The sequence below is a fragment of the Aotus nancymaae genome, unplaced genomic scaffold (assembly GCF_030222135.1).
Source record: "Aotus nancymaae isolate 86718 unplaced genomic scaffold, 86718_ANA_hifiasm-v0.15.2.pri h1tg000025l, whole genome shotgun sequence".
NCBI classification, from domain to species: Eukaryota; Metazoa; Chordata; class Mammalia; order Primates; family Aotidae; genus Aotus; species Aotus nancymaae.
The window spans coordinates 32,547,478-32,563,476 of NW_026988438.1; the positions used below are offsets into that span (position 1 = coordinate 32,547,478).

At 34.1% G+C, this 15,999-nt stretch overlaps 1 protein-coding gene across 4 annotated transcripts in view; it reads right to left on the reverse strand.

Annotated features, from left to right (window-relative positions):
• TAX1BP1 (Tax1 binding protein 1) overlaps positions 1–15,999 on the reverse strand; it is a 96,072-nt gene that overhangs the window by 66,857 nt on the left and 13,216 nt on the right. For all 4 annotated transcript variants that reach the window (XM_012447774.2, XM_012447776.2, XM_012447775.2 and 1 more), the window contains exons 3-5: positions 12,853–12,955; positions 5,428–5,615; positions 1,859–2,017 (exon numbers count right to left, since the gene is read on the reverse strand). In XM_012447774.2, coding sequence (XP_012303197.1) covers positions 1,859–2,017; positions 5,428–5,615; positions 12,853–12,955 — 450 coding nt within the window. The remainder of the gene's footprint in view (positions 1–1,858; positions 2,018–5,427; positions 5,616–12,852; positions 12,956–15,999) is intronic.

Consider the following 15,999-nt stretch of genomic DNA (forward strand, 5'->3'; position numbering starts at 1 on the left):
GTTGCCATAAAAGCTTCTGCTGAAGACCTCTTCTGAGCACCAAGGCCACAATCTCCTAAAAGTTTTGCTTTGTTAATCCCCTGACCTCAGTCTACCACTTTAGTCTTGTCTGTAATGCTTAACCCCTTTATCACCTGGAGAGGACCGAGAATCTGAGACTGTTTAAATCTCAGCTACTATTCAAATGGACCAGAGAAATGGCCTGGAGAGTGAGTGAGTGTGAGAGAGAAAGCGTGTGTGTGTAATTTCACACAAATGAAGGCCTATCATTCTGCCATTCCTATTCTCATAATCATCCATTCTTTTCTTCAGTTTCAAAGTAATCAGAGTCAAAACTTCAAAAGCCACATTTAGGACATGCTGAAATGGCCCTTTTTCATGAGTCATCTATCTCACCTTGATCCCTCTGGCTTGTAATACAGTTTAAAAAAAAAAAAATTGACATCATACTTTGGAAAACTACCAAATCCAGGTACAACTCATGAGAAAAATAAGTGAAGAATGAAGAAAAAGAGTAAAAACTATACAAAACAGCATGAGAATTACAACAAATGAGTTAAAAAAAAATTAGCTGAATGTCCTAATAGTCATAGAGGGTACATTATTATGAGATTATACTGTATTTTAATATTTGGTATACCTGCTTTAAAGGTTCAAATGAAAAAAGCAGTTCTTTAACCAAACAGAAAATCCTACTCCTATAGTCTGCTGCAGGACACTACATCTTCCCCAATAGTAAAATGGGATTACTTCCATATTTTTAACTAAAAAAGCTAACGATAATAATGACAGAAGTGAAGACTTCACAGACATTTGTAAGAAGATTTGTAAATGTATATAGTACTTGACATTATGTTTACCCTCTAACTCAAAAGAACAATCCTCAAGCAAATAGAACAAAGCAAGAAAAATCTTTTCAGAATTTAAGACTTACTTGTATAACATCTCTGCCCAGGTATGCAATATATAACCACTCCACTGGAGCATAAAAATGTTTGAGAATCACTGCACTAATGCTACAATTAGCAATTATCAAGCAATTGCTCATGGCCTTGTTGGACAAAAGGATAACAGAACAGACCCCACCCTCAGGAAACAATAGCTCAATACTGTCAATGGGCATAAATATAGCCAACTAGCTATAAGTGAAATATTATATATTTCACTCTAAGTGAAACTGTAGTATATATGATTCCAGTCTGTGTTAAGTTTCATCAGAACAAATTGCTTTTCTTGTGAAAATACTAAATAAACAAGTTAATGATTAGATAACTATTTTTTCATTGGTTTTGGCTTCTTCCAAGTCTATTTCTATCACTAATGAAGCCACAATGTGTTCTGCTTGTATTGTACCTGTCTCTCTCTTAGCTCAAGAATGGTGCCAATTTTAATTAGTTGTTTCTTAGGGTAATACAGCATTTCTCCCATTAAAAATTTCAAAATTTTGTCTAATACTACATCTTATTTCACCAAATTATGCTTTTTTGAAAAGTAATTTTAATTTATATATCCTATTTTTCCTTTATTCAGTGTTTATCATTTCTAATTGTTTATCATTTCTAAAAAAATTTATCAAGTACTCTACAATCAGATGTAAAACATCTGGAAATAGTTGTCAGGGACTACCTCATCAAGCCTGGTACCAAAAGTCTAAAAGTATTTTAACCATCTTATAAACATAAAAGAAGCTGTGGCAGAAGGTTAATAGGAACTGACCTGTTCTTGTATAAATGTCTATCTAAAAGGCTACTTTTTTCAATACCTGGTTTTCACTCACTTAATTGGTTCAGCTCTTTAAAAAGGTGGGTTTCAGGCAATAGACTATCAACTTCAATCAGTTACATAAGACACAACTAACCTTTTGTTCTGCTTGAAGCTGGTCACATCTTTCTTTCTCCTGGTTAAGTTCTCTTTCCAGTCTACCAACTTGTTCTCGAAGTTGTGCTGTTTCTTTTTCCAGAACGGCAATTAACTTTAACAGTTCTTCTTTTTCTTTCATGGTTTTCTCAATTTTCAACTATACAGCAAAAATATATAAAGCAAAAAACTCAAATAAATTAGTTTTTTGCTTAATCCTAAAATAATGTTATTACAAATTTAGTTTTCCATTTAAAAAAAAAAAACAGTGAAGACATTCACAGAAAGAATTTTTACGTTCTACCTGCTTTATATCAATCAACTAAAGCCTTCGGTTAGCCTTCACTGATCATAATTAAACCTTCTTTTGGTTGGACAAGGAAGAAAATATTAAAAGAAAGTTATAAAATGAGAGAACTGTATTATGAAGATGCCTGCTAACCATTTTTCAGAAAAGAACGAAAAGTAAGGCATATTAATTTTCCTAAGTGTTAATTATGGGGCTTTCTTATTCACAGTAATGATACTCCAAAAGGAAAAGTTGTACCTCTTCTTGAATGCAGACCTATAGGAAATCTTTGAATCTATTACAAACTTCACTATATGTTATATAAGGCTTTCCTCTATGGAATTACTATTAAATGTGTTGATTCTTTTAAGACACCAAGAAATTTATAGTTTCTATATACTAAATGGTCTCTACTTGGCTTAATTAAAACACTCTTCAAAGTAAAAATACAAATTTTAGGACAAACATGCAGACTGCAACAATATTAACAATATAACTGATTCTTACAAGAACAGCTAATAGCTCAGAAAAATCTAAATTTCACTATTCTAAAAAATTGCTAAATTAATGGTCATAAGATAGTAGTAAAACAAAGTTAGTATTTCTCTTACAGCAAGAAGTCTTTGATTCTAACCAGGGAAGAATGAAGACTCAGAGGGAAGACTTAACAAAGGTGGCATTATACATTTAACTGGTAAAATGTTTTTCCTCCATACACTGCAAATTGGTTTTCCAGGGTCATGGGATTATGAAATCAAACTGATCAAATTCTAAAATGGCTCTTATCAAAGTTGAATAGCTGCAAACTTTCTGAATGACTCTTTTACCTATTCCAACAAATCAAATCAAAATGCCAGGAGTAAATAACCTCAAAAAGGGAAAAGTTTATTTATTCAATCATTGAATTTCTTTTATATCTTATCTATTTTTTAAAAATGATTTGAGGTAGACTGCAATAAATGGCATTCAATAAAGTCAACAGAAAATTAGAACCGGGCAAGTCTATTACCCATAAAAGTTAATATAATTATTAGTTTAGCATTAAATCTCTCTTAAAACTATCTGGAAGCTTAGAAATATGTCTCAACTTAGCGCAACACAGACTTTATAAAAGAACCACCTTTTACAGTGATTTATTTAATTTACATATACTTTCTGAAGAGTTCACTAAAGCTTAAGTAGACATTTTTAGAAGAATTCAAATTAGATAAGAATATATATGTCTCATTTCTGTCCTCAATTTTGGATTTTGAAATATGTTAAGCATATAAAATAGTTAAAATTTTACAATGATCACCCAAACATCCATCACCTAAATTCACTAATTATTAGCATCTTGCCATGTTTATTTTATCTCTTTATATACTTAAGCTTATGTATCTTTTTTTCTAAACCATTTAAAATGAAATTACAGACACTTCACTCCTAAATATTTCAGAGCAAGCATCACCTAATCAGGACAGTCAGCTTTAAACCACCACTATTATCATAGCTAAGAATATTAAGAATAATTTTTTAATCATCCAATAGGCCATAGTCAAATATCCCTCACTTATCCCCCCAATTTTTTTATCTAGAATACAATCAAGATCCACACAGTGCAAAATTATGTCACACTAATCACTTTTAATGTCAACAGGGCCCTGGATTATGTCTCACATTTGTACTAAATTTGTGCAGTTTTAGATAAAATAGCTAAAGACTTTAACGGATATGGGAATTTAAAATACTCATCAAAATATTGGTTAAAAATATTTAATCTTAGACATAATTATTTAAGTAAAAATTACTAAATATTTACTTAAGAAACAGCAGTTTACATTTTCTTTATATAAAGTGCCCTTTGCAGAGAAGGAAGGAGTGAAACAGAATGTGATATGTCTCAATTTACTTGGAGAAAAAGTACAAGATAGATGTGAATGTCAAAATGCTCATCATTTTTCTGTTGGAGGCCCTGAAATGAGGGTGGTCGAACAAGTATTCAAAAAGCTGCAATATAAATGCTAACTGCTTTCTTAAGATCTGGGCTTGTTTCAGCATCTTTGACTGGCATTCAAATACAAGGCTAAAAACCTTGATCATCAGGCAGTTGCACCACAAAATGTTTTAGTCACTCTATAAAAGTTACATTTCTTTAAGATAAGAGAGGAATTTCTGGAAAGGGGAAAGAAAGATATAAAAGAATTAACAATAAAAAATGATTGGTTCCTCCTAACCTAGTTTGACTGTCTAATAAAAGTATTGTATCTGTAACCGCTTGTCTTTTTGCTCCAGTCTCAGTTCTTCTAGGTAAATAAAAGTAAAATCAAAGGCATTAAATATTTACATGTTAAAAAAAAAAATCCATCCAACTATTAAAAAAAAAAGCAACAGTTGCAAAAGAAGAAATATGAATGTATTAGCCAAAAATGTATACTGAACCAATTTGATAAGCTATTTTTCTTATTATAATAGAGGGTACTATATACAATTAATCACAGTATCTCAAATATAACACTCTAGTTCTTTAGGTATAGGATAAAGATATTGAAAAATGTGATCTTCAAATGAGAAAAGAATGTCACTCTATCTCCATCAATGACTACTAAAAATTAATACATAAGGCATTATTAGACCATCTACATAGTAAATTTATATTGGAGCCATTATCATGACTCCACAATACTCTATTTGCAAAAATAGTAAAGAGCTTTTTAAATTTTCTTTTTAAATTATGGTTAATCTAGGCTTATTCATTTGATCAGAAGTACAACAGGATTCACTCTAAAAAATGTTCAATCTAAATTAGAGACTGGGAAGCTCCCCGGACTCACTGCCACACTTGAGAAAGAGAATGTTCATGGTAGTGAAACAAAGTTCACATCCAATTACAGTTAGATTTACTGATTTACACCATTATCCCAAGCAGTTTCATCCCCAAATGTGTAACACTCTACAATGAACTGAGTATGCCATCACACAAGGTTAGGCAAGGGAACATAAGGAAAGCTTTCAACCTAAACCTAAACTCTCTCAATCAGTACTTACTGCACTATCTGCTATGCACAAAATAAGGACAGGCCCTGGGGACAGTCCCTGCCACAATGGAATCAACAGCATAATTGTGATCAAAAGATGGTTTAAGTATTTCAAAAAAGACATTCTAAATGTATTATTTTAGTCAAAAAGTGTTTGATCTTTGTAGCAAGTCTCATACAACCTTAAAATTCTTAAAATGCCGATCAACATGATCTCTGTTCTTAAAATTATCAATGAATCACTATCTCACTGTGAATACCAACCTCAAGAAGGCCTGCTTTCGTGGTCACCACTAACATGTCAGAATTTCCTTCATCTTCCATAGTAAGTAGCTCTTCAACTGGAGAAGCAGCTCGAAACTGGAAAGGTGTACTTGCTCCACGAATCTCACCCTTATGGGTAACATAACAGAACTGATAAAATTCTCCATCATCATTTGGAAGGTAATATCCTAAGAGGAGTTAACAAACAAAATTATTAAACTTCCTATTATAAAATTTATATTATTTCAATTTAACAATACTTGCCATGTCTCATTCCACACACTGTTCTGGGCACGTATCTGGGATATGTCCTTCCTCCTTTCGCAAATTATCAAAACTAGACTCTTGTCTTCAATATTAAAATCTTTCTTCTCTTAGATCTAAGCTTATATTCCCAGAATATCCTTTCCCCTTTTCTCTTCACTAGGGCAAAACCCACTCATCCGGGAGAGGCAGTATATACTTTACAATGGGAAAGAGGCTGGAGGAGGAGCAAGGGGAGAAGCAATATAAAAATCTACTGGGAGTGGAGGTGGGAATATGTCATTTAAAGAAACATTCCCACCAATTTGACATTCATTTACATGTAAATGAGAGATATTAACTAAAGGAATATGCTGCACACGAAACTATACAAAGCCAGAAAAGATGATGAGGTCCACTAGTGCAGTACAGTAAAAGTAGCTTTAGGACCCAGTGCAGCGGCTCACACCTGCAATCCCAGCACTTTGGGAGGCCAAGGTGGGTAGATCGCTTGAGTCCAAGAATAAGAGAGCAGCCTGGCCAACATGGTTCAACTCTATCACTACAAAAAAAATTAAAAAATTTGCCAGATGTGGTGGCATGTGCCTATAGTTCAGCTACTAGGGAGGCTGAAGTGCGAGGACGCTAGAGCCCAGGAGGTTGAGACTGCAATAAGCCATGATGGTGCCACTACACTCAAGACTGGGTAACAAAAATAAGACCTGAGCCACAGGCTCTTAATATGTTAAAAAAAAAAAAAAAAAAAAAAGAGGCCCTCTGTCTCAGAGACCCAAAATATTAACAAATAGATAATGTACTTTTAGTATCCAGAATAATGTGATCAATATTTATCTCCTTCTTTCTTCAGTTTGTTACCTTGTTTTAAATTTTGCTGAATTATCATAACTTAAAATTAATCTTTGACTCCCCTCCAAAGCTCACACAGTACTTTTTACATTAAAAAATAAATATTTCCTATCGCTTCTCAGCCTTTTTGGCTAAGATCAAGTGTAAAGACTACATACCTCCACAGTAAGCCTAACATTACTAGTTACTATGTACATGCCTTACAATTACATCAGACCTCAAAAATACCAAAGGCAGATATAGATACTGCACACGCACATATACACACATTGAGGGCACATATATATATATGTATTTGTGTGTATACATATTAAAAAATTCTGAATTCCCCACAATGACTTGTAAAAAGGAAGCATTCAATAATTTTGAAATGAATACACAAAGATGAATATATTTATCTTATTAAATCTACCCTAAAAGCTATAATCACTATGCCTGCTGTTCTTTCATGTCTTGAAATTTTAAGCCTCAATTACTATACCTACTTCGCCTGATATCACTCTTAAAAAACAGCTGGCTTTTCTCCTTAAAAACAGAGAGGAGAGGCCAGACAACACATGAGAAATTCTTGTGGTACTTTAGAGCAAAGTAGCTTTGCTTTCAGTCCACAAAAGGAATTAGGAGAGGGGTGGAGCATGTAAAAAAATATATAAGCCCACTAGAAAAGCTCCAATGGCCAAAGCTGAAACAATTTAAGTAACAAAACAATTATGGTATTGGCCGGGCAAAGTGGCTCATGCCTGTAATCCCAGCACTTAGGGAGGCCGAGGTGGCCGGATCTCCTGAGGTTGGGAGTTTAAGACCAGTCTGACCAACATGGAGAAACCCCGTCTCTACTAAAAAATACAAAATTAGCCAAGCATGGTGACGCATGCCTGTAATCTCAGCTACTCAGGAGGCTGAGGCAGGAGAATCACTTGAACCCGGGAGGCAGAGGTTGTGGTGAGCCAAGATCTTGCTACTGCACTCCAGCCTGGGCAACAAGAGCAAAACTCCATCTCAAAAAAAAAAAAAAAGGTATTAAGACTTTATTTCACAGAAGAAATTAATGATTCCATGGAGACAAGGACAATTCCTTCTAATATAATGACCAACTAATAAATGTACAAGTAATGAACATCATTAGATAAACATCGAAATAATCATCGTAGGCAAGATACACAGAGGGATACTAAAATTAGTGGCTGAAAATATGAGAGGAAACAAGATATTTCCACAGTCTCAAAGTAGCTCCCTCATAATATTCATTAATTACAAAGGAAAAAATAAACTTTATTTACAGTGGAGAAACCCAGATGACACAATCTTAAACGAGCAATCAAGATTATCATCACCAGTAACAAGATATATGGACATCATGTACTATCTGATAAAATGTACTGAGAAAGGTACAGTATTATTTCTATGGCATTCTTCCCAAAAATGCATAACTTCAATCTAACCATGAGAAAACATCAAGCAAAACCAAGATGAGAGACAAGCTACCAAAACAAACAAAAACAACACAAAATGCTAACAGTACTCTACAAGAAAGTAAAGGTTATGAAAGATAAGAAGAAACCAAGGAGACATCTTTACATCTAAAATTACTTCAAAATACAAAGTTTAAATAAACAAATATAGACATGTATCTGGCAATATATATTTTTAAAGTTTTTAAAAATCCACCCTCCTAATATCTACTAAAAACTAATTCATACCAACTTTCCAAATGGCCACTAGGCTTATTTAAAAGCTTAAATAGAAAACAAAAATATACCATAACTAATTAGCTCTGGCATCAAGTCATCAGAAACTCTACAAACTAGATATTCAAGGCCTGATTTGTTTAAAGAACAAAAACTCCACTAAAATAAACTGCTAAAAAATATGGTTCAAAACCATTTGAGATAGATGTAATTATTCAGAGCTACAATTTAAACCTGCCTAGAAAAACTGTTGTTAGACTGATAACGAAAATAAAATGGGACAAAGTAAAAACTGAATTTTTGAGTCAACTTTTACAAACTATGCCTTCAGTATTCAACAAGATTAAAATAAATAAAGAAGGGTTCATTTAGGAAGACAATCACATTTAGGTATTGTTAGATCTTTCAGGTTTTGCATTTCAGGATTCTTATGATTCATCCACAAAGTAAGCAAAGTGATTTGCATTATGCTTGAAAGTCCTTCTGTAACTCTAATATTTGATGACTAAACGTTCCCTGACTTTCTTATATAGCAAACAAAAATGTTCTAGGCAGGCAGAAGCTTTTATTTCTGGATTTCAAAATTCAAAATAAAAATTGTTGAATTTTCAGAAACTTGTAAAAAGTATTGCATTTATGCTTAGTGCCTATGAAATTTTTGAGACAGGGTCTCGCTCTTTCACCCCGGCTGGAAAGCAGTGGTACAATCTCAGCTCACAGCAACCTCAGCCTCCTAGACTCTAGTGATCTTCCTCCCCACCTCAGCCTTCCAAGCAGCTGGGACTATAGGTGCACACCACCATGGCTGGCTAATTTTGGGGGTATTTTTTGTAGAGATGAGGTTGCGCCAAGTCGCCCAGGCTGGTCTCAAACTCCTGGGCTCACGCAGTCCATCCTCCCTCGCCTCACAAAATGCTAACATTAAAAGTGTGAGCCATCACGCCTGGCCCGAAAATGTCTTTAAAGTATTAACAGAAATAAACTGGATGCTTTCCTCTCTTTTTTAATCACTTTTAAGCTTTTTGCCAAGTCCCTAATAAACAAATGCAATAGTCACTATAACAAATTAAATAACTTTTTTTTTTTTTAAACAGATGGAGTCTCACTATGTAGCCCACACTGGTCTCTAACTCCTGGTCACAATCCATCCAGCTGCCTCAACCTCCCAAAAAGCTCACACACCTAGCAGTTAACTTATTTTTTAAGAGGAAATCAATCACAATAAAAATGATTAAAAATAAACCAGCTTGTAAGAAAGAAGTTTTAAATGTAACAAAACCAATCCCAATATACATCTAAATTTAATTATCTAAAAAAGGCTACTAAAAGAGAAACTACATATATAATTTGTAACATTTCCTAATCCAAAGAACATTTATGAGGACCTAAATCATTGCCCATATTACACTACAAGTTTTATCCTCTGTCCTCTGCATATTGGTTTCCCGGCACAGGAAAGTCACTTAGATAAAATCATATCAATTAGTGTTAACAATATTTGCTGAAAACTGTCTGCCATGCCAGTGGTTCCCTAACTTCTACATAACAGAACCACCTGTTGATCTTTTAAAAATTCTAAAACCCAGGCCTTACTACAGACCAATTAAATCACAACATCTGCAAGTGGGACATAAATTTCCGTACATCTTAAAGCACTCAGGTGATTCCAAAGTACAGTGAAGTTTGGAAATCATTATACCAAAGCTATATGCATAGGCTCCAAGTTATGCTGCCCTTAAAACAGGATGATACTCTCTCTTAAAAACTGTAACAAAAATTGACTTAAGCTCAAGAGAGGGATCACTGTAAAAATTTTTCTAAAATCAGTAATACTAGAAATGTTTATCCCAAATTCAAACTGCTTTTTGGTTCCTTTCTGAAGTAAGCAACTGCATGCTAACAAAGTATTTTCATGAAATAAATAGTTTAGTATAGTTTGGTTTTTTAGAAGTTTTTAGTTTGTTAAAAACAAATTTAATTTTTTTTCTTTTTTTTTTTTTTTTTTTGAGAAAGAGTCACTCTCTCACTCAGGCTGGAGTGAAATGGTGCACTCTAGGCTCACTGCAACCTCCGTCTCCCAGGTTCAAGTGATTCTCCTGCCTCAGCCTCCTGAGTTGCTGGGACTACAGGCACATACCACCACACCTGGCTAATTTTGGTTTTTTAGTAGAGAGAGGATTTCACCATGTGGGCCAGGCTGGCCTCAAACCCCTGACCTCATGATCCACCCGCCTCAGCCTCCCAAAGTGCTGAGATTACAGGCGTGAGCCACCACATCCAGCCTAATTTTTAACAGGCTGAAGATAGTAAGCTAGATCAGATAAGGGAGAAATGATTTGGGGTTTCATTTTAAAGATCTAGGGCCAGCCATGGTGGCTCATGCCTGTAATCTCAGCACTTTGGGAGGCCGAGGCAGGTGGATCACCTGAGGTCAGGAGCTTGAGACAAGCCTGGCCAACATGGTGAAACCCCGTCTCTATTAAAAATACAAAAACTAGCCAAGCCTGTAGTTCCAGCTACTCAGAAGACTGAGGCACAAGAATCACTTGAACCCAGCAGGCAGAGGTTGCAATGAACTGAGATCACACTATTGTACTCCAGTCTGGGTGAGGGAGTATGGCTCCAACCTCAAAAAAAAAAAAAAAAAAAAAAAAAATTTACAAGATTTTTAAATTGCATTAAAATGTGTGAAAATATATGAGACAATAAACTTTTTTTAAAATCGTTTGTCTCATAATCCCAAGCACATTTTTTTAAAGTGATGATTCATACAATGTAAACTTCTTTCTGCTAACACAAGAACATTCTTAATAGAGTCCATTGCTTAAAGATATGAGGAACCCAGAGGAAAAAGTCTTAACTATTAGCTAGCCCCAGGGGAGAGCAATAAAGTCCTAGAATTTTTTTTAACATAAAGGCAAATAAAGTTCTCAGTAGTGAAGAGGTTTTAGCGGGTGTTTAACCTGGTGTCAAAGGATAAAGAAAATTCAGGTCATCCATCAACTTCAATGGAGAAAAGCATCATATTTTTATTTTTACTAACAACTAAAATTGTAGCAGGTACTTTGATTATTATCAATATTTGTGATTTTTGTCACTAACAGGTATTACTTATATGTTAATACCACATTACAACTGTTACAAGTGTCTCAATGTTATCTTACTTGGAAATTATGGCAGTGATTAAATCTGCCAATAAAATACATCTTGTTAACACACAGATTTTGAAGCACATGTATTAATATATCAAAAATGTGTTACTGTAATATTTTAATTATTTCAATAAAATTTTTCTTTGCAATTTTATGTCTCATTTTATAGACATTAAAATATTATTCTGAGGCAGAGTCCATAAACTTCACCAGACCAAAAGGAATCTATGACATATACAAGAGTAAAAATTTGCTTTAATACAACCCTAAAGTCAGTTAAATTATGATATAAAATTACTCTGCAGCAAATTATTTGACAGATCTCTGAATACGTGGGGTTTTTTGCAAGTTTTTAAGTTGTGGTTAAAAAAAAACACATAAAATTTACTCTCTCAAGCATTTTAAAGTATATATTTCAATGTTATTAAGCACATTGATGTTGTTGTGCAACCATCGCCACCATTATCTCCAAAATTAAACAATAACTCCCCATTACTCCCTTGAGGGAACCTGAATGCCCTGGGGACCACCATTCTACTTTGTGTCTATCAGTTTCCCTACTCTAAGTACCTTATATAGTGGAATTATACAGAATTTTTCTTTTTGTGATTGGCTTATTTATCATAACATCCTCAAGGTTCAACTATGTCACAGCATATGTCAGAATTACCTGAATAAGAGGATTTTTAAAATTTTGTATATAATATCAAGCTAGACAAAAAATTTATTTTCCTTTTTGTGATGGAGTCTTGCTCTGTCTCCCAGGCTGGAGTGCAGTGGCATGATCTCGGCTTACTGCAATCTCCACCTCCCATGTTCAAGCGATTCTCCTGCCTCAGCCACCTCAGTAGCTGGGATTATACAGGCACCTGCCACCACACCCAGCTAATTTTTGTATTTTTAGTAGAGACAAGATTTCACCATATTGGCCAGGCTGGTCTCGAACTCCTGACCTTGTGCACCTGCCTCAGCCTCCCAAAGTGCTGGGATTACAGGTGTGAGCCACCACACCCGTCCAAAAGTGAATTTTATATTACTTTATATCCATTTTATAATAAAGGAACTTACACATGATGGAATTCCTATAACTCTGTAAGTTCTGTTTATTATGTTTGTGGGTTTCATGTGGACTATTTTCCTCACATCTTTTTTGTTACATTATTCTAATACCTGTTGTTACTCTTTTATTGTTTTCCCACTTGAAAAAAAACACCAAAAATAAAGATCTAAAAAGCAACTCACTCTTCAGTGAAAGTTAAGACAACAACCAGTAACTTTTAAATGTCTACATAAAATATCAATCATGTGGCCTACCCTATATAGATACATTCTTAGGGCTTTTGCTAAATAAAGACATGAATTAATTCAACTTTGGTACCCTGGACATACCTAAACAAATCATTACAACAGAGTACAACACCTTTAATGGCAAAAGGCACCTAGTTTCACTGAGTTCTGCAGTTTCCAGTCCTTACCCTGGAATGCTAGTACACAATTGACTGTTGATCCTTCCACATAATGTTCAGGCATAGGGGACCACAAAAATGTGTAATAATCACGAGCAGTACTCCATCCAACCTAAAAGAAAATAACAAAAATGGTGGGTTTATAAGCAAACAGTTTAATATTAGGCTCATACAGCATATTGTTTTTTATGGTATTTTATAGTGAAAAAATACCTTTAATATGCTTACAAATCATGAGTATTTTAACAAGCATGTCAAATTATGATTTTTAAACTACAGCCTAAAACTATAATAATCTACATAAATTAAATACTAGAGTTTCTACTGTATTAAAATGCAATTTGCTATCCAATTTCTCAAGGATAATCTAACTATCCGTATGATCAAATATGAAAACTTCTGTTTTGATTAAAATTTCACTAAACATAGTGTTTTTAAACATTTTTTTTTTATTGACCACGGAGTATTATTTTCAAAGGTGGCAGTCATCCATATACTGAATATCTAATAGATCCAACAACTGAGGGCATTACAGACTAAAGAAAATTAATAGTTAAAATATTAGACATACATTACAAATTCACCTCTGAAGAGTTTTCATGCCGATATCTCAAAATTCAAAGACTTAATTTATACCTCCAATTTGAGTGTTTTATTTGTTTTACTTAGATATCTGCCTCCCCTAAATCCAGTAAATTCACTAATCTCTCATCTTTGACAAGTCTTGCCTGCAGCCAATGGCAAATTTTGTAAAAAGACCTTTGGCACCAAGATGTTTATATATGCACAAATGCTAATGCTAACATATTTTCTACTTACAACATGAATATATACATATCTCTATATTTTCCAGATGGACTGTACCATGCTAAATACTGAAAACTGGAGATGTTTAAAACAGGTACTAGATACCATTTGCTAGTAAAATTACAAAAATGTACACATCAGTCACAAAGTTAGATCATACATGTTCTATGATTCTAATTGGCCTGAGATTATAGGCAACAGAATACTGAAGCTGGAAGAACCTTAGTCACCTTTAGCCTCTAAAGGAATGATTGAAATTACAGGTTACAACCCAGTAGGAACTGGTAAAGGGAATTTAGTGGTTCATGACAGGAATTTATTTTGTAATTATATAGAAAAGAAAGTATTGGAGTACATTAAGGGTAAGTGTTTCACAACATTTGGTTTCTAGTGTATTTGCCTGCTGGGACAAATCTTACAATTTATTTTGTTTCTGTGTCAAGGTAAAAAAATATTTGACACTATTTATCTCTTTAAAGGTATGAAGCTTGGGGAATCAGTGAACAAGTCATTTACCTCACCTGTTTGAGCCTGGTTTTTTCTTTCCCAGTTGTTGGAAGAATTAGATGATGAACGTAAAAGCAGCACTTGAAGTGCCTAATCCATGGCAAACACTCCATGAATAGTAATTACAGGTGTAGTATTTTGTAATACTTAAGAGCATAGGGTGTGAAGTCAGAATGCCAGAAAAGATCATTTGCTAGCTGTATAGTTTTGGACAAGTTTTTCATTTCTATCTTCCCCTCTGATAACAAAAAGAGTCTCAAAAGGTTGTGTCTGTATTAAATGAGATAATCCCTGAAGACTATTTAGCACAGTGCCTATCACATAAGTGCTTGTTAGCAGCCTGAGAACTGAGCTTACCAACAAGTTGGGGACAAGATATAATCCTGAGTAAAAAGTCAGAAATATAGAACTACGTTTCAAACTGCTTTTGAGTAAGGAAAACTAAACAATAGTTCTTAAGTCACTCAGAGAGGGGGCATGTTGGGCATACATAAAAAATAAATGTAGAAGGATAGACAACCTGGAAAGAAACAGAGACAGGCTCCTTTGGGATGTAACTGTCATGCATCTAAGCTCCCACATGAAACTATGTTAGAGTGAACAATACTGGAAGAAACACAAAAGATGAACATCAGGAAATTATGTAGGAGTCTACTGCAAGAATAATAAATCTAATTGGAAAAGTCTATATACCATAATGTGTCCACACCAAAGGTTGATTCTCTGTTTTATTTTCCTGGTCACCTGGCTACAACTTTCTTCTTAATGCTACAGGACACATTGAAATGCAAGGAATCTTGTCTTTTAGTCCACCATTACAAAGTGTAAAGAAAATTATTACACTTAGAGTTGATAACAGCAATTTTCAAACACTGAAAAATGGCAGGGAGAACACGGCAACACTTCGAACAATGGGATAAAATAACCAGTTATCTAAAACTGCCCAAATATATTGCTTCTAGGAGCTATACCTGAAACTAGTTAACCAGTTCATTGTAGTCACAGAAAGCATTAAAGGCTGTATGTACGTTAAGAAAGAAACTGCAGCAATGAATATGTCACATACTTTAGTTTGAAGAATTACAACAGCAATGGGCATCATTCTTCTGTTACTACTGCAACAGCAAAATAAATCAGAAAATGGAATGTAACAAGGGTGACAGAGAAGGGAGAAAGCCACAATGTGTTCCTTTTAAATATGATTAACATTTCAGAAAAACATGTTGGATAAGTTTTGATCGTAAATTCTGAGAAAGAACATACAGAAGACCAGAATGACATCAAAGTTATCTAGAAAAAATAAAGATCATAATAAATCCTGCAGAAACACTGAGAAAAAGACAGAAACATTAGGGTGGAAAGCATACAAGAGAAACCACTTGGAAAGAAAGAAACAGGAAAGGGGACTAATTTTGGAGATGAATAAAGGGAGACAAACACAAGCCTTGGAGTAGGAAAGGCACTGAAAATAAATGAGCTGATAATATATGGATATACCAGTATTTCCAAGAAATATAATTAAGTGAGGAAAAGAAGCCCACAAAAAAGTATAAAATGAGCCTACAAATTTTTCTAATCTGGAAACATATAACAACAGATATCACTGGAGAAGGTAGGAGTACAATGGGTAGGAGCATTCATTTTCCTTCTTTTGGACACAATGTAGTTTCTAAAAATCATGTTACCAGAGGAGTTCCTTACTTTAGGGAAAAAAAGACTGTGAAAATGCCTAGATATACACAGGGAGTATCCAACACTATTCAAGAAAGAAATATCATAAACAGCATGAATTCCTCGATGAGATAAAATGGTCTAGAACTAATTGTAAGTGATTAAGTGAAA